The sequence below is a fragment of the Patiria miniata genome, unplaced genomic scaffold (assembly GCF_015706575.1).
Source record: "Patiria miniata isolate m_02_andy unplaced genomic scaffold, ASM1570657v1 HiC_scaffold_28, whole genome shotgun sequence".
NCBI lineage: Eukaryota > Metazoa > Echinodermata > Asteroidea > Valvatida > Asterinidae > Patiria > Patiria miniata.
Window position 1 is genome coordinate 489,762 of NW_024037067.1, and position 20,357 is coordinate 510,118.

The 20,357-nt window shown below is 41.0% G+C and overlaps 2 protein-coding genes across 2 annotated transcripts; one reads left to right on the plus strand and one right to left on the minus strand.

Annotated features, from left to right (window-relative positions):
• The first annotated feature begins 1,639 nt into the window (after window positions 1-1,639).
• Window positions 1,640-3,525, plus strand: LOC119735041. Its single transcript, XM_038208730.1, has 3 exons — window positions 1,640-1,748; window positions 2,425-2,845; window positions 3,048-3,525. Exons 1-3 carry the CDS (start codon window positions 1,640-1,642, stop codon window positions 3,523-3,525), a joined length of 1,008 nt encoding a protein of 335 aa, XP_038064658.1.
• A 6,030-nt stretch (window positions 3,526-9,555) lies between these two features.
• Window positions 9,556-16,721, minus strand: LOC119734995 (delta-like protein 3). The gene is made up of 6 exons (XM_038208663.1): window positions 16,529-16,721; window positions 16,010-16,141; window positions 15,377-15,520; window positions 13,973-14,242; window positions 11,024-11,162; window positions 9,556-9,931 (listed from the first exon to the last, which is right to left on the minus strand). Exons 1-6 carry the CDS (start codon window positions 16,581-16,583, stop codon window positions 9,814-9,816), a joined length of 858 nt encoding a protein of 285 aa, XP_038064591.1. The 5' UTR covers window positions 16,584-16,721; the 3' UTR covers window positions 9,556-9,813.
• Between the last annotated feature and the right edge of the window lie 3,636 nt (window positions 16,722-20,357).

Consider the following 20,357-nt stretch of genomic DNA (forward strand, 5'->3'; position numbering starts at 1 on the left):
AAACTCGACGTTCCGGTCAGTATGCTCTGACCGTCTTCAGGAGAGTGCCTAAACTCTAAGAAAATGAATACTTAAGTAGCAAAAGGTGAATTCAATGGAGTGTGAAGTTGCATCCTGTGAGGATGCAAAGTAGACAGGATCCTAGAGCAAGCTTGGTGCCCACTGAAGTGGAACAGTAGGGTTGCAGTGTCAGTAGAGGGAGGACCTAGGGTATAGGAGACCCATCAGTCTAAGGTAGTATATGGAACGGTCCGCTGGAACGGTCTAACGGAACGTTCCCGTTCCGACTTTTGAGACGCTCCCTTAGCGAACCGAATTTTTGAACATGAATGTGTACAAAGTATTATTCCACTATAGTTTTAACTGAATCACTAGACATTTTATTTAGAGTATTTTTTCTGGTAATAGTAGTCATCCATGTTAGACCAATCTTTTATTAGAAAACAAATACAATATGGTTGGACGTAACCCTTGATTTTGAATTTCAAGGCCATTGAAATGCTCCAAAATTAAGTGCGACCAAATCTCACGCAAGATGCATGGAGCATGTACTGTGTTCCTCATTGTAATCAACTCAGTTTCATATCTCATTATGTGCAGAATATTGTGTAGTGAAAAGGTTATTGTCCCTATTGAATTCCTTTTGTTCGTATTGATTTCTGTTTTGTAGGAATCCATTGGGGTGTTGGGGTGTTCTGGATGGATAGTACCTTTGGCGACGGGCAACCGCCCATGTTTATGGGGGCTCTAACCACTAGTTCCAACAGTTCACCCTAGCTCATGTATGGCTCCACTGAACTACTTGTGTACGGCAGTGGCCACACCCCGGTATCCTGACCTCGGCTGGTCGGCTAAACTACATGAGTAGACCTGTATGTTGGACTCCTGTAGGTGAGGGACCTCTCCAGTCTAGTACATACAATCTGTATCGGCGGAATAGGCAGGCTTGGTTGATAGGCTTGTTCACCTGGTTATGATGGCGTGCAGTACTTCTTTCTGTGGTATTCCTTAAGAGTGGTTTGGAGATTGTCATTTTCCCTGGCGTCACACTGAGTATTCAGCCTCTTAAAAACATGATGAGTTCAGCCTTCAGCACCAGGGTTAAAGCCCCTGCTTCAAATCTGCCCTCTCACGGAACTATTGACACTTTGTCTTATTACGACGGCGTCCGAAACCCTCTTGGGAGGGCATCATCTGATAAAAATAGTTTCCGGAAGGGTCTTGCTTGACCTAGAAAAACTATCCTTTTTTGATCAGCTTAATTGTCACAGTCTCTCTTCGCTGTCATCAAGAGAGGAACTTAATAAACATTATGTGACTACAATTTATCTGTTACCTGCATCCAAGAGCACTGTCAAGTGAATCGACCTGAAGACCCTGATATCCGAATCTCTAGTTTAGGATCATCAACCATCTTCACCTCTTCCGCAACTCGGAATCGACAAGGTGCAGCCGTTGGTGGTGTAGCAATAACTGTTCAAACATCACTGCTTCCGTTGCTGACGTCCATCTCTAAGATCAACGACAGAATTATGCTCGCCATCTTTAAAGACAATCCTAAGACATACGTTGTCTCCTTTTACTCTCCCACTAACACCAGTGATAAGGCGTCTATTACTGGGTTCTACAAAATGTCTCAATGACACCATTGCCTCCATTCCCCTTACATGCCCTTCTTGACATCGGATGGGACTTCAACGCTCATGTTGCAAGGCAGTTCTCCTACCACTCTACTACCAACCGTAATGGTCAGCTCCTCAGTGACGTTTTCGATCGTAACAACCTTTTGATTGCCATCACACTATTTAAGAAGTCCTCCAAAAAGCTCTGGACTCACCGTTAACCTAACAAGTACCTGTCACAGATTGATTTCATCCTGTGCCGTAAACGTTGGAAAAACAGCATCCTAGATTATCAAGCTTTTCAACATCTGATCCAATTGGCTCCGACCATCGTATAGTATGTGATAAGATAAGGCCCAGTCTTCGTTCCACAAAACCTACTGCCCGTCCTAGACTGAACTGGTCTGCAACGCATTCAGATAAAGAACTTGCATCCTCTCTTGAGGACCGTATCACCCATGAGTGGTCCTCATTGTGCCCTGACGACCAATCTTATGGCTCTTTCGTCAAAGTGTGTGAGAGTGTTGGGAAGTCTCTCCTTCCATCGCAAACCAAACGACCACATACCATTGCATCATCTACACCAGTCAATGTAGCTCGAACAAATGCACTCACCTCTTTACAAACCAATCTTCCTGCTGCTCAATCCAACCTCAGCAGTGTCTATGCCGAGCAAGAAGACTGCAGAGTCAACAACATCCTCAGTGCTTTTGACGATCGGGAATCGACCAATTCCATCCAAAATGCCTGGAACTGGTAAAACAGCTCTCTGGTAAACGTTCAAACACCGTTTTCATTTAAGATAATGATCGACTTGCCTCTTGGAAATCCCATTTTGAGAACCTTCTCAGCTCTGGTAATGCCTCCAATGACCCAGTCTCCATTGATCCCGTCTTTGTTCCGAACCCTTACATCCGAACTGGCAAATTCTCCGAAACAGAGGTCAACATAGCCATTAAACAAGTGAAGCTTGGCGAGGCTTCTGGTGTGGACAACATACCTATTGAAGTTTCGATGCTTCCTAAACTTAAGAAATATCTCACACGGTTCTGCAATGCAACCCTTGAAGGTAACCGCCCTCTAGAATGGGGCCTGTCCAGCATCGTCCCAGTTCCAAAGAAAGGGGACCTCACCATCCCAGACATTTACCAGGGAATCAGCCGCGCTCAAACTGCTGCCCAGACAACTACCAGGGAATCAGCCTCTCTCAAACTGCTACCAAGGTATACAATCGACTACTTCTGAATCGCGTTCGTCCGGAAGTTGAGAAGATACTCCGTCCCAATCAAAGTGGCTTTCGGCCTCTACGTCTAACCTCTTCTCAAATCCTTGCCCTCAGGCGCCTTATTGAGGAAATTTGTAACCACCAGAAGGAAGGTGCCATCATTTTTATCTTTTTCCGTAAAGCATTTGACTTGTTGACAGACCAACAATGTTTAAGATCCTGCATGCTTGCGGTATCCCGGAGACCATTCATGCTATGAAAATTATGTATAAAGATACAAGTGCTTTTGCTCTCACTCCTGAAGGTGAATCTAGTTCGTTCTCCGTCAACAATGGAGTTCTTCAGGGTGATATTCTCGCCCCCTACCTATTCGTCATAATTCTGGATTATACCCTGCGGACAGCATTAAATGTCACCGATGGTCTCACTCTCTCACGCCGTAGGAGTAGTAGACACCCTGCCCAATACCTATCCGACCTAGAATATGCAGATGACATTAGTCTGCTTGCTGATACCATCCTTGATGCCGAATCTCTCCTCCACAAAGTAGAAGCTTGCTGCAAGTCCGTTGGTCTCTCTCTTAATGCAAAGAAGACTAAGTACATGGTCATCAACCCATCACCAGCACAGCTCATAATATCGAGTGTAGAAAAGCTCAAGCTGCTCTGTTCTCACTGACAAAAGTATGGAGATCCTCGATCTCCAAGTCCACCAAACTTAAGATCGTCAAGACCTCAGTAGAATCCATCCTCCTCTACGGTTGCGAGTCCTGGACCCTGACCAAAAAAGATCTCTGCATCAATTGATGGTACCTATACACGGATGTTGCGGGCTGTTCAGAACGTTTCTTGGCAACAACATCTCCCTAACTCTGTTCTGTATGGAACCATTCACCCTATCTCCACCACCATCAGACATCGTCGCCTTCGGCTAGCCGGTCACGTTTATCGACATAATGAGCCAGCTAGTCAAGTTCTCCTCTGGAATCCTGAAGCCCCTCGACGGAAAGGTCGTCCAAACATGACCCTGAAAACATCCATCAAGCTATAAACTGGTCTGAGTGGTCCATCTCTTTCCAACACTATGCTCGACAGGGACAGTTGGGCCCAACTCATCAAGTCATCATGAAAATGAATGAATGAAAAAGAAGAAGGATTCCATTGAAAGACATTATACTCACCCTCAGTTGTCAGCAACACCATGGACAATTTTAATGTTAACGGTAGTGTTACTTTAAAAAGAACAATGAATAAAATAACAAATAGAATAAACAACGGGCTTAGGTGAGTAATGCTCTTCTTTTTGGGGAGCATTTGTTTAGTTTAAAAAAAGTTCCTTTTTGTCCTTCGATGTCCCGTTTGACAATGCCATTCTTCAACGGCTTTGTTTAGTACACTGTATGTTTACCGCTGGCCTCAAGCTCTGCAGTGAATGTGATTCCTATTTCGCGATACATGTCAGATGATACTGCAGTTCACATATCCTTTACACAAATATCAGAAAAAAATATGTCGCATTGCAATCATCATGTTTCACTGACTCTAACACTGACTTTACGCAGAATAGCAAACACTTTACAAGAAAAGCTTTAATTTCCAGAATCACTTAATCACTGAACACGTGGTAAATTTCCGAAATAGGATAAGCAAAAAGTATATGTGCGTAGACACTGCCGTTTCAGATGTACATGCATTGGGTGCAGGTGAATAGGCCTATCCCTCCATGATGACAATAACTTAAGGTTAAAAGTTCATGGTGATATGGAGTGTTAAATAAGACCAGCAAGTGATCGACCTACTCGAAGACCAGACTATTCGAGTCGATAACGAAGGACCATGCACTGCGCTTTGCAACTCCTCTTCTTCGTGCTAAGGACGGGGTTTAGTTTCATGCTGACACAGAAGTAGCCATGTTCAGATTAGAAACATCGAGCACAAACTTCAAAAGCAGACAAACCTGGCCAAAATCCAGAACTAGAAGATCCAGAAGTTGGTCGATGCGGGCTATGTTAAGAGGACGAAGCTAACCGGACAGACGAGTCATGGTTCTGCCCACACTGTCCACACCGTGTTGTTGAGAACAATGGCAGTTTGACTGTTCCTCCGAACATGATGGGAGGATCCTCAACCAGCACCTCTTGCCTGGGCCCAAACTTGGTGCCTCCCTGCTTGGAGTCTTCCTCAGATTCCGCCAGCACCCATTAATGTAGCAATCTCAGGCGACATCCAGACTATGTTTCACCAGTTGAAACTTCTCCCACAAGACAAACTCTTACTGAGGTTTATTTGGCATAACGTCCAGAGAGATTTGATACCCTGTGGCGCCACTTTTGTTCTCCAGAAGCACTTACTTGTCAACCAGGAGGGAAATGACGATGTTTGTTGCGCCATCAAAACGTTTTTTTATATATCGACAGTGTCCTCAGTGCGTCAGAAGCCAAACAAAGTACGCCTCCCCTTATTACAGTAGGTACGTGATCATTAGTAGTTTATTATACAAATAATGAATGTTTAAGAGTGCAATGGTGAAAATATTTTCATGAGTTGAAAGATTGAATGTTCCATCAAAGTCAACCAGTTGAATAAAACATTTCATCTTTCGACAAATGAAAATATTCTCACCATTGCATGAATGCAAAACATTTTTTACTTGTTTTATAAAACATCCAAGTCGATCTTTGTCATTCGATTGGAGGTAAAAATTAAAAACGCATAAAATTCGCAAATCTGTTTCATATCCACAATTTTTTTCCAGCTTGTTATGGTTTACAAGTCAAATCATGGACAATAATGATAATTAACATTGTAAGTTCTCAAAGGGCAATTCCGTAAAAATGTCATACTGAGGGTCATATTTTTTTTATATAATAAATGGTCATGTTAGCTACCACTTTGAAGCAGATCAGGTACAAAATACCAAGATGCACTCAGTTATACATCAAATAAAAAATTGACATAAAAAGGGGTGAAAAAAGGCACTTATTGGTAAAAAAGCAAAATTTTTATAAATTGCAATTTTAAGTATATTTTGCCAATTAATTAAGTATATTTTGACAAATTTTGTTGAATTTTGCAATTTTGTAGCAAAAAGCTGTGTTTTATTGCCTAAAATCAACATTTGCATGTTACCCAAAATCCTGCCTCTTTTAACCCTAAAGGGGCCGGGTTATTTTGACCATCTCTCAGCCGGTGGGGGGCGGATTTTGCCCCCCCCCAAGATCTCAGCTATCGAGTGAAGAAAAGATATTGAAACTTGGTACATGCATAGAGCAACTCTTCATAAACATACCCAAAAAATGTCATGACCAAAGGTCAAAGGGTTTTGGAATTATGGCTAATTAATTATTCATATGTATGAATGGAAATTCTGGTTTGTGTACACGACGTATATTGGAAAATTCAGTTTTCACGGCGCGTAGCGCCGGAAAAAATTTCGCTGCGCGACAACCCCTTGTCCGATTGCCATGTTTTTGGTGTCAAAAGATATGCAAGGCTCGAGGCTAAAAAGTCATAAAAGCTCGTGTCGCGAAAAAAAAGATGTTTAAAGGCTATCGCGGAAAAAGTCGAGGGGGGGGGGGCGGATTCCGCCCCCCGGCCCTTTTACGGTTACATTTTAACACAACTATGTGCCAGTCTTTTACCAAAATATCTAAACAGTGTTTTTTTTAGTCTCTTATATTAGTTAGAATAAATTTCCTTTTTACCCCTCGAGCCTCTCGGCAGAGAGGTAAAAACAGCTATGTCAACGGCACTCTGCATCCCAAAAATCAGTCGATAGAATGATCGCTAGAAATCACCTACATTGCATTTCTAAATGACAGCATGCCAGACGAAATAATTTTACAGGCTGTTATTACCAGGACACTCTTTAATCGAAGTGCGCTTCCGATAATAAATTGGTGGGCTACATAGGGATGAATGCAAATGACATAACATGTACGGATATTATCAGACGGCTGTGGTGTGTATTATGCACACGTGATCGTCTAATCCACAGACTTTCTGCTAGAAGAACGATACCATAATTATGCCATGTGTGAAAAAATAAATCGGAACAAAAAGGACACACTTGTTTGGGCAATAACTCATGAAACGCCAAATGTATTCAATTGAAATTTCGTCCTGTAATTTGTCATTATATGTAACATCGGCAGATTTCAATTCATGAGAAACTGTCGAACAATTACAATAATAGGACCAAAATAATATAGCGTTTTAAATGTGAAAAATACAATCCGAATGAAAGTCAATGTTCATGGAACAAGGTTGAACAAGAGCAACATATTCCCCTTGCAAATGAATAAATGTCTGTTTTACTGAATTGGAAGTTCGTTTATTGCACTATTTAACGAGGGCATTTTAACCAAACTGTTTTGGCACCTAAAATATTTCGCCATAAAAAGGGTGCGCTAAACGACATAGTGTCTCGCACGGAGACAAAGTTGCCTAACGGTCTACTTTAATTTTCTTTCAGTAGACGGAGGGCGCGCCATAGGAGTAGTGGTCACAACCACTGACAAAGCATCAACATGGATGCCTCATAGTTTTTAAATATTTAGACTTCAATTAATTCACCGTACACTTTGGGAGTTTACATATCTAAATGGAATCCAGTGAGAGCAACTTTCATGTCTTTTATGTGCAATTGTTTTGGTTCTACAGAAACCTGATATTCATCTAAACATTTAAATTGCTCAAAAGTTACAATCAATAATTACAATGGCTTGTCTCTAATACAAAGCAGCCAATGTGGCAAAAGCGATAATTGTAATCCATGCATTTCATAAATACAATATGGCTGGTACCTCCCTTAAAGTATTAAAAGCAAGTTCTGAGTTTGGTCCCGTTGATTTCAGAAAAACACAAGGTTAACCTAGTTGTATCCACTATCAATAACAGAGCATTTTTGTTGAATACTTTAATATCAAGCACAAATTGTCAAAATTTCACCACGCCTGAGAGGTGTTGTTGCACATGTGTTGCTGCACATTTGTTGCTGCACATGTATTGCTGCACATGTGTTGCTGCACATGTGTTGCTGCAACGCATGTGCACCAACACATGTGCAGCTACACATGTGCAGCTACACATGCGTTGCTGCACATGCGTTGCTGTACATGTACCTGGAAGAAAAAAAGGTGAGTCAACAGCTTTTTTTCCGTTCTGCATTAAGCTTAATATTTACAGCCAAGCCGTTGTGCTAGCGAGAATAGAACATGTCACACTTCAAATTGATCTTGGTAGCTGAACTAGAACAATTAATATTGTCCCAACAATAAACTGATTATCATTGAATGGCCCACCATGCTTAGTTAAAAAGACACAGACTCTGTATTCATAATAAAACGCCAGAAAAACCATTGCAGTTCAACTTTCCTTAACAATCATTGATATACTATCTTTTCAATATTCTTAATACAAACTTCACTGGCTGTATATAAAATATTAATAGATATACATCATTTTCATTTTAACATACATGTATATGTATTACGAAATACAATATGCTATACTTAGGTTAGTGTAGTATTGAGGCAGCATGGAAACCTGTTCCCCTCTATATTTAGTTTGAAACCATATCAGTAAAAGTTTTTTTTGGTTTGTTTGTTGACCATTATACTATAAACATAAACAGGTACATGTATACATTACTGATGTAACAAAAGCATGTTTATTATTCTATTAAGGTTTTTAGAACAATACACCCGATAATTAAACTGTATGGCTTAAATAATTCTGTTGCAAAGACTGTGGGGTATAGGACATAGGGCTGGTTCCCATTTTCAGACAATCTAATCTATTTAATATCTTGCAAAGTTTGTGGTGTTCAATATATAGGTGAAACGAGAACTACACTCAAGAGACGTTTCTACGGCCACAGATCCACAGTCAACACCCATAAGCTGGATACACCCGTAGGACATCATTTCAATCTTCCTAATCACTCAATTTCTGACATGATTTTACAGGGCATTGAGGCACTAGGAAACCACAGAGAGATTGTTCGTCTGAGTAGAGAGAAACTATGGATAAGACGTCTCCAGACCATTCAACCCCATGGTCTGAACATCCAAGAAGGAAATGACTAATAACTTTTTGTCTTTGCCTTCTCCTTTTCACCACAGATAAGCCCCCCCCCCCTCCTCCAGTCTGCCTCATTCACCAATTAACTACCTTTCTCTCCCTCTCCCCATCATTGACTTTGTCCTTTGTGTTCCCCACCTCTTGTGGTCAACCATCCCCTTCCCCCAATCCCCCTCCCTTTTGTTACCCTCCTTTCTGTTCAGCCGCCTGCTTTCTCTGTGTATTTTCCTCTGCATCATCTATTTCCACTTGACTGCTTTTGTTACATCAGTAATGTATACATGTACCTGTTTATGTTTATAGTCTTGTCATTTAGCCTTCGAGAAAGACTCTGCTAGGGTCGAAACGTCAGGCCACTAACTATTTTTTTGCATTTATACCATAGGTCCTTTTGGTTGGTAAGCAGTTTGCAACAGCTAATTCTATTTTTCATTATACAAAAGATAACACCCCGCTCAGCTGCACGAAGAATTGATTTGCAAAACTGAGCGAAGCCGTGAGACGAATTAAACAGACTTTACACAGTTCGGGCCAAGCAGGGGCGGCAGAACCGAGGGGGGGGGGGCGCTATGGGTGTTTACATTTCAGAACGGATGTGAAAAAAATATATAAAAAAATACCCCTTTTCGGTAATGCACCCCCCCCCTTCCCATTTGAAACCGTTCCACCGCCGCTAGGGCCAAGTGAATTGCGACGAACACCTTTGCCTTTGGTTTTTAGAGAGGGCGCTATTGAAGCATTCATCAAGTGCAAAGTCATGAATAATTCATGTCTATTATTCTATTAAGTTTTTTAGAACAACACACCCGGAAATCAAACTGTATGGCTTAAATAATTTTGTTGCAAAGACTGTGGGGTAGAGGACATCGGCTGGTTCCCATCTTCAGGCCATCTGATGTCCATGTTCCATGTAGCAAGGCTCCTGACCCGTCTCCGGACCCTTCTTTATGATCTGCTTCCCGCTGTCCACGGATACGGTGTCCGAATCAGTCGTCTGATTTCTGTGTCATAAATAAACCAAATGATGGGAACATTAAATAACAACATAATGATTTCTTGTCTTTTCAATATCACCGGACTATCAGTCGATAACCGTTCGGTGTATCATCGATCAGCACAAATGGAAACGTACTTCTTTGTTCTTATTTGTAGTGTTGAAGATAATCTGGTACCAATACACTAACACACACATTAAATCAACAGATGTTTTGGTGTTATTGGGTTTTTTTTTCTGTCACAGGCGACTCATTTCCGTAGGCGAGTTATTGCGAGGCTGTTTTGATTCATAGTTCAGTGGTAATTTTTGTCTGTGAAAAAGAAACCCTGACGACGCTTTACCACCCTTATAATGTTTATATAGTTATGCATATATTTCAAAGAACCAAATCAACACGTCACTGTGATAACTGCAGGATGAAGCCTTTGGGCGCTCTGTCGCGTTTTGTTTTTATTTTTCTGCTTGTCCTTATGATGATTGAAAATCACATGAACATTTCAATATGCTGATGATAATTTGGAGGGTATTGTGTAGGGGAAACCTCAACCTTGTATCAGGGCTTACTTTATTTCAACCTTGTTTCCAACAGTATAAGTCCTGGGATGGGAACTTGCTTCCTGTATCCTGATTGGATAGCGCAATTAGTAGCTAATGGATTTATATTTGCAACGTGTATTACGTGCTTTCATGTTCAGTGTAATTTCTAAAATTTCCTCCTTCTCAAAGATAATCATTTTCTCTCCAATCTGAAAACATTAATATGAAAAGTGATACTGCATATTGGCTGGATAAAAAATTGTAACATTTGAACTATGAAAAACAAAAAGTGTTTTCGTAACTCACGCCGCGACGAATTGATTCTGTTTTTACCTCAGACACAATAAACAAAAACAAGCGCTGATGTAAAGCACACGCAGGCACCAGACTATTCCTTATTTGCATACGTATCCCCCAAAAAATGGATATGCAAATGATCCAATACCAGTGTGAGAGAGCAGGTAGTGGTGGGAGCGTACTGCTCGACATCATGGGAACGAGGTTGGGGGAAACCTGTCTTCCATTTTCCCCTAGAACTATTCGTGACATGGCGACTCACCTTCTTCGGTACAAGAAAATCCCGGTGAGCACCAGTATCGCTACAATTATTATTACACTGCAAACCGCAGCGATAATGATGGCCGTCGGCAGCTGTTGGTTACCAGCGACGTCCTCGGGGCTACCAGGATTGTCGTCTCCTGAAAAAAAAATGATTACATTGATTATTTGTTTCCCAAATAGATCAACACCATGTCTCATTCACAAAACCGAAATGCCTTTGTTGTCGTTGTTGTTGTTGTTGTTGTTGTTGTTGTTGTTGTATTTATGACATAATTTACTATTGTCATTATTTTGATGATATGAAATCGATATCAGACTGTTCCATATGTAATAAGTATGGTGATGTCTACAAACAAATAAAAAATCGTATCCACAGCGTTTATTGATTAACTAATTACATATTGTGCCATAAAACACATAGGCCTACCCACACACACACACACACGCGCAGAGAAAAGTTTTCTCTCTCAGAGAGCTAGGACCTATACCAATGTAGTGGAACCACTCGGTTGTAGGAGAGTGAACCATAGTAAACCAATTTATTTAGCTCTCCCCGGTTACATTTGTATCAAAATGGTGTTTGTAGTAAGGCGGCAGAACGCTATACCCGAATTTATAACCACTTAGCTAAAGTTGTTTAATGACACCCATTCAAATGGGCCTTGTATTGTCGACCGTAATTTGATTTACGCCACTAGCTGTCATTGCACTCGCGTGGTCACGATTCTAATTATGCCATCGGCTGACGTTATTGTTACATTGTATTATAATGGCATCATTCCCTAGACTTGGCGTAAGTATAAGAACATATGAATTTTCCCAAGCTAGCTAAGGGAGCTGAATTAGAATCAGACAAACAAAATTCCCTCGTAAAAAATATTGTAAATGGGTCAGTAGTTTGATATAAATATAATTCGGTGGAGGAAACTTGCTAGAAATCATCTCAATGATAGCGACATATCAGCGTCGGCCGAAAGACGCGCGACGCGAAACAATAATTGATGAGACAGAATAAGGAAGAGCATGGTGAGGTTAATTACTCGTAGTGACTCTGAATAGTCAACTGCTCGGTACATAAGAATGATTGTAGAAAAGAGTTACGTAACAGCATTCATGTGTATAGCACGATGCTGACGCATCTTTCGCGCAGCTATGAAACACAGAGTAAGTCTCCCACAGCGGAATTAAGGATTATGTTTTTAAATGCAAAGAGAAAAGCACCTACTGAAACAGCATAGTTGTTAAGCTGTCTGACAGCGGACCCATGGTTAGGGGTTCGAACCCGCATGGTGTCATTTTTTTGGTTTTCGTTGACCGCAGTTCTGTCATTGAAGAGTATTAATTTCCCGTGGTCATTTACCAACAGCAGTTAGCTCGGTCGGTCGGTAAGCTGACTCACAAGTTGGGACTGTCTGCGAAGTCCAGGTTGGCATCTGCGTATAGGTACGGGGTTCTTTTGCTGACTCGGCAGCAAGGCTTAGGGTGCCACCTCGTTTCCTCCCTTTATGGTGCCTGACTTTCGAGTTACATGGATGGACAGGGAAGGAGGTGTGGTGGGCCGGGTACCGAGTCCCAGAAGAGTTCTATATGGAAGTCGGTAAGGGGCTCATTGAGTTAGGGTCATAAGTCCGACTCCTGAAGACTTGGCCATCGCCACATAACTTTTTGTTTTATTTTCTTTCTTTTCTATTGGAGAACAATTGCAAGAATGATTAATTTGTTATTTTGAGAGCTTGTATTTTAATCGTTCGAAATTAATTTTTAAAATTGTTCGAAAATACAAAATTCAATCCAGCTATAGGCCTAATGTTTTTATTTCATTGTCGCAAAACTGCATGTACATGCTCAGTACCTTTGCGCATACCTTGTTCAGGCCTGTTCCCTGATCCCAGACATCAGCGGGGGGGGGGGGGGTGTCTTTAAATCCTATAGTGGATTATTTATATGTTCATATTTTTTTATATGCACAGTTGTAGCAGTCAACCCCCGTATATGAAGCGACTTCGCGCTGCAGCTTGTGCCGACATGACAGAATGTACAATCTTTTGGCATGGGTTTCAGAACCGGATTTTAGCTTCGAGGAGTTTTAAGCAGCGATGTTTATTATTTACATTCTCCACTTTGTTCTTATTCTCTCTTCCTTTCCGATTCCTTCTCCATTCTTCGGAACACTGATGCCTAGGGCCTACGAAATACTTAATCCGGGCCTGACTTGAAAGTTACTCGATCTTAATGAACTTGAACACACTTTATATTCTTCACCGTACTGAAAACACTAATTTTGCAATCTTGCATGATCTTATGAGTGGGTTTCTCAGAACGCAGTTGACGCCCGTTTCGTTCAGAGTGGCTTTCCAGTGTCGCACCAATCCAAATGCCGTATGGACTTAAGGATGAATTAAATGTCTGCAGGCAGAAGTGCATCTTGCGACGCAGGCGAACATTTCATATAATACATTTGCGTTGTTCAAGAAATTATCACTCCACGGAATGTATGGGTGCAACTTTTTGGTCAAAAGCGCGCAAGCCGGTGTCAGACTTTTAATCCACGGCGCGAGTTTTGAGGCTGTGGTCGTACCAGATAGATCTGAATCACTTTTACAATGATGTAATCACCCTTTGTTTACATGTGCGATTTCTTATGAGAGTGAGGCTGGGACAGAACCGCCAAACTCACATAAGACAGCGCACGTGTAAATAAAGCATGACGTCATTATGCTTCAGGTCAATAGACTGGGTGAAATTTGTTTTCAAAATTGGATATTGTGGTCACGTGATGCCAACGTTAGGCAAACGGTTCTCTTCTGCACTGCGTGTATATCTCTTGAAATATGGATGTTTAAAAGACTAGTGTTGACATAGGCCCATACTGTTTAATGTGGGCCAAATGGCATGCAAAATATGCCACGTCATAGACCACATGGTCTATTTTAAAGGAGACGCTAACCTGGCAATGTTGATGATGAAGACAATGATGAAGATGGTGGTGATATCGACGATGTTGCTGGTGGTGATGGTGATATCGATGGCGTTGATGGTGTTGATAGGGATGAAGGAAACGACGATGACGACGATGGTGATGGGGATTGGAGAACAGGTACTTCACAGTGGCTGCCGACGAATCGACCAGCATCGCACAGACACCCGTACCCATGCCTGTTGTAAACGCACGTGCCGCCGTTGCCGCACGGGTTGGACATACACCAATTCATGTCCTCTACAAATAAACACAAAATTGAAAGGAAATATGACAAAAGCTAATGACACTTTGTAATTGGATTCCCTCAACAGCGGATCCAGTGAGGGGCAGGGAACAGGGGCCGTGCCCGCCTCCCCAAAGAATCATTTTGGTTTTTAAGTGAGGTCGCCAAAAAGGCAGCCCCTGCGTACACCACTTAATTCTTTGCTCAACAGAATGAGGTTAAAGTGGTCAGAAAAGTGGTGTTGTATACGCACGTGCCGCCATTGCCGCACATGTCCTCTATAAATAAACACAACATTGAAAGGAAATATGACAAAAGCTAACAACACTTTGTGTTCACGCAAAGTGACTGTGTGTATAATTGTAATTGGACTCCCTCAACGGCGGATCCAGGGAGGGGGCGGGGAACAGGAGCCATGCCCCCCCCCCATAAAGAATCATTGCTGTTTTGAATTGAGGTCGCAAAAAAAAGGCTTAATTCTTTGTTCAACAAAATGAGGTTAAAGTGGTCAGAAATAAACATTGTCTCAGATCGCACAACAGAGAATCTAGAATCTAACAGAAATAACAAAAACAAAACAATTCCCGGCCCTTAAGCGGGCCCCGAACCCCACGCCGTAAATTGTTCGGACATTTTTTTTGGGAACAACAATAGTTGTTGGCCCCCAACAAATTGTGTTCTTGATCCGCTCTTGGATTCCCTTTTCCAAAGTACTATCGGTTGGTTAGTGAATTCCAGTTGTAAATTCCTGTAGAATAGAACGTGTCATTTGAAACTGGAATGAAACTGAACAACCACAATTTAACGCTGTTACCAAAATGTTTTTGATTTAACAATTTGGTTTAACGAAATATCCCCCCCCCAAAAAAAAATGACAGTTTTAAAATTGAAATCCCTATTTTTAATATAACTGCACTTCTTTAACACCGGAAGTAAAAAAGGGTGGGGGAAAATCTTAACAAAAACGTAAACTTTTCTAAATTTGAAATGACAGCAAGCCAGACGGAATAATTTCACAGGGTGTCTAGTACCAGTACCGATCTTTAATGATTTGGTGGGTTTCTTTTGGGATTAATGCAAATGATTCTCTATACCTTAAATGGCCTAATTGGCGATACTGATCATACTAAAGAGCGAATATAACTCACCTGTTATGACCGGAGCCGTGCAGACGTGGCCGCATCCATTGGAACAGCATTTCAGCGGGGCTGGGCAGGACGAATCGTCCGTGCAATCCTCGACGCACAGCCCGACCCTGTCATTTGTGATATCAGGGCAGAAACCCAACCTCCCTGTTCAAAAGGATAAGAACATCGTGCTGTCATATTACTTGCACTATTCAAGTTTTCGAAGCGTTGGTTGGGGATGGGTGGGGGAGAGGTGGAGGAGGGGGGGGGGGTTAGTTCGAGGATCAGACATTTACGTAGGCAGAGCAACGGTACAAACGTGGGATACACCACAGCATGGTCTTTAGAGACTGTGACGAAATTTCAATGATTCAATCACAACATGTGGTCTAAGCTGTGGATTGGCTGATTTTTATGAAAGGTTTTGTCACACACCAACGGGTTACCGAAGAACAGATAGAAGGCGCCCGCTGAAAATTCAGAATCCCGAGGTCAAGACGCAGCTTTTTGCATAATTAATTGCCAAATCGGCTCGCTTATCATAGACCCTTGCTGTGCAAGAAAATATTCCATAGACCTTTTGCAGGGTGAATCAGGCGCTAAACGTACAACAAAATTACGATATTCAAATTTGAAAAAAAAAACCACACTGACCTCCGCTGTTCTGCCTTTGCTCACAGCGTGGCCCGCTGTAACCGGCCGGGCACAGGCAGCCGTACCCCTCGTATTCGTTGTAGCATGTACCGCCATTGCTGCACGGGTTGGAAACACACTGGTCTGCATTCACTGGAATAACAACAAATGGTACATTTATTATTGACTAATTACTTATTTTCAAAAAGCAAAACCCGTGCATACTTGCCTGTTGATAAACGTTCGTATTCGTTGAAGTCGAACGAATCGTCAGCTTGAAGAGGGGAACAAGAATTTCAAACGAATTTACGACACGCGGAAACTTCACGAAGGCGCAAAAGAAAGACACGTTGGTTTGATAACAGCAAGTAACGACGAGTATTATTCAAGACGCAATAGTTGACACGATGTTGTCAAGAAAAATGGGAAAGGTGTCCAGTGCGTATATCTGTGAATTTTAAACGATTTGGCATATTTCCGCAGCGTCTATCGTTCGAAACCTATAGAACTGACTACAAACCTTCAAAAATGTGAACTTACAAGTTTCCCCTGCTGTAAGAATTACAGCAATCATCAGACAAATTGCCGCATCCATCTTGCGAACACAAGTTCTCCTTCTCAAAGTTCTTCTACAAAACCAAACCAAGAACGCTTAACTCAGTTCTTTTCTTGTTAACTGTTTGTAATATAACTGATCATGACACCGTCCAGTCCCAAACTGTACGCCAAGTACATGTACTGCCGAACATCAGTTGCACGCGATTACTATCAAAATAGACGGTGCTTGACGCATACTTTATTTACGGCGGGTTTTTCTTTGTGTGGGTGCAGTGTACCGAATCGTTGCCTTGGGTTCGGTGACAAGTTTATGAATGACTAATACGTCATAGTAAGCGCCATTCATCGAGTTGCATGCCTTATAAGGTCATTCTGTAGCTCTGGGTCACTGTCCCATTCAAACTGGTTGCCATACCGATTTCGCTGTGTCACACCTGTGAATATAGTTTGAATTTGTGTTGATCGGCTTTTTGATCAAATCTACGAGTCATGAATGAGTAGCCTAATTTCATTTCGATATTTATATATATATAGTTTTTTATATATATGTTATTATTATTCCTTATTGAAAAAATTAAAGCAACGCACTCGTTTTCTAGTCGATAAAGCAAGAAGCACCCGCTATATGGAATAACAATTCCGTTGAATGATTGGTTGTAAAGCAACAACAAAGTTTGGAAAATAGTCCAACAACAACAATATAGGTTTTCCCTGCTATTTTAAAATATTTTATCATTAAAATTCATCAACTCTATCATTCCATTTCGTCCACGAAAAAATAATATCACACGCTTTTAAGAAAACCAATTTAGTGATTTACCGTTCAATTTCAAAGCTTGGTCATCCTCTTTAGTCACCGGGGCGAGAATATTCGTCATTGCATGCAGGTCAAATTCGTCCAAGCTAATGCCGAATGGCAGGATTTGGAGATCCTACTCGTCTTATATAAATCAAATAGACGAATTGCATTTCTGAATAACAAGGTTCGACCTAGACGAGATGAAATCGAATAGTCCAGAACGAAAACGTGTGCTCATTGTTTGAATTTGCTTCAACTGAATTTGAAATTGTCTGACAAAAGAAAAAAAATAAACATCGGAAGTGCACTAAATCGATATTGGTGGACACATTTAAATATTAGAAATTGTGAATTCGAATGATAAACGTTTGAAAATAGTTGGGAAAACCTATATTATAACCAAAAAATGCGGTATGTTTCGCTTGAAAACTGCGATCCCAATTAAAGCCAACATACAAAGAACGAAAGCAACACACCGATTTGTCGGACGGTAACCCAAGAAATATCTGCTGTAACAAATTAAAGGTTCGTCCCATGAATGTTCGAAATATAGGCCCAGGAATCCTCAACCAAAAAAAAAATTAGGCTAACCAAAACAATGTGCTGTAGATGTGTTGAACACGAAATTACGATTCCTATCAAAGTCAACATGCATGGAACACAAACAACACTCGATTTCCGGACGATAAATTGTCAAGAAATAAAAAAAAAAAAAAAAAAACTATGTAGTCCTGGTTTGTTTCTAGCGCGAACAATAAAAGTCGATTTGAAGCCAAATACAATTTCCTTCAAAAGAGGGCGCGCTGCATAGAAAGTTGTCACCACGGTAAAACTTATTTTCTGCTTGGCTGAAGTAAAACTTACTCGTTTTTTTGGATGATAAATCAAAAAAAACCTTCTGTATTGAATTATAATTTCGTCGAATGATGAAGCTATTCAGTGTAGCCAAGCTTGGTTTCAGTGAAGCTACGTTGTTGTTGTTTTATTTTATTGATTTTTTTTTTTACTTAGAACTTAGAATCAATTGAATGTTATCCAACACTGCAGTAAATCAACTTTCCTTGGGGTCAGTGTTACACAAGCATTACTGTTGAAGAATGGCGAAGGTCAAAGGGAAAGTTATAGCATGAGGGGGGGGGGGGTTGCAGTGACTGGTAAAAAGATAAACAATCAGCTTGTTCTCTGAAAATACTCTGTACATATATTGCCAATTGATTAGCTCCCTTTATTGAAAGCTCTAGGTAAGCACTCGGTTAGTTTTTGGTAAGCAGTGGTAAGCACCTAGTTATCCTGCAAGTGAGCCCCGTCGTTTTGAAAGACAGAACATGGAATAAAGCAAGCACGATCGGACATATCTGGGAAGCTGCGGGTCAACGAATTCGTGTTCATGCATGATTCATGTGGATGTGCAATGTAATTCCTGGACGGAGTAGTGTTTTGATAAAAAAAAAAAAAAACAACAACCCTGACCCCATGAAGACCTTTAACCCCAGTTTGGTCATGTGACATGCTGAGGTTGGGCTACTGATAATTTTCACAAAGTTCGGTGAAAAATTTGTTGAAACATGTAGGGGCAATAGACAATGTCAACGCTTGTAACTATTAGCAAACGGACTAACGAAAGAACGCAAACCTTTTTTTGTGATCCGTGGACAGAACTTTAAAACAGTGGTTGCGTTTAAAATTTCGAAACTTAAAAAGTACCAAGGGCGGATCGGGGGGGGGGGGGGGCAAAGGGGGCCAGCCCCCCAAAAACGAAACCAATTTTTTTATGTGACATCGCACAAAGGCAGGCAATGAGTACACCACCATCTTTTCCTCAAAAAAACATTGGTTAAAGTGGTCAGAAATTGCCTCAGATCGCACCACAGACCATCTAGAATCCAAAACTTTTCGGGGCCCTTAAGCGGGCCCCGAACCCCACCCCGTAATTTTTTTGACCCACTTTTTGGGGGACCTTTTTGTTTTTACTCACCCTGTATACTCCGGTGTATAACTTTATGTACAAACCTACATTTGATAATACAACAATGTAGGCAACCCGGCATGCAAAGGCACAACTCAGAAATGCAGGACTTCTAATGGGAATTAATAATAATTCCCATTTGATAATTAGGTACCAATCATCTCAATCACACTTTGAAACTGCATGTTGTAAACTCTAATACGAAAGGTTAAAAATGCTGCCATCGTCGTTATCTGGCACATTTTTCCATCGCAAAGTTGACTCTCCAATCGGCTACTGGTGGTTCGCAAAATCATGCGCTTCCGAAATCCTTCCAAGCGGTGGCGCGCTCTTCTTGAGTCATTCATGATGAAATCCAAAACAGCCCAAATGCTCTCACGGAGGATGTGTAATAAGTAACCCGTAAAATAAATGGGGTATCTTTGGTCAGTAGGGTCACTTTGGTCAGCACCTATATTTTAGTTACAAGTGAATATAAATATTTGTGAAACAAGATTCGGCAGTAAATTTGATATATAATTAGTTTCAGAAAATGCCACTGCAAAGTGTAATGCACTTGTTGATTTGAAGTGGATAATTATGTAATGTCAAATTACAAGAAGTCAAAGGTCAGAGGTCAAGGAACAACAAGGAATCACAATCAAAGAGGCACTCGGATTTTTTTTAGAAATATAGGGTCAAATGTTCCTTTTTTTCTATATTTCACCTGGAACGAAACAATTTAAAAAAAATGTTGAAATGTTTTGTCCAGCGGTATTATTAGTGCTGGCCAACTTGCCCCAAAACGGAAATTAATTTTTGTCACATCTGTTTTTGGGCCCCACCCCTTTGTTAAATACTATGTTTTGACACCAAACAACATCAAAGTGTAGAGTTTAGTCTAAATGTTTTAAATACAGGTTTTCCCGGCTATTTTAAACCGGTTATCATTCGAACTCACCGTTTCAAATATTCAAATTCGTCCATCACTATCAATTTAATGCACTTCCGTTTCGTCTTTTGTCAGACAATTTCAAATTCAGTTTAAGCAAATTCAAACAACGACC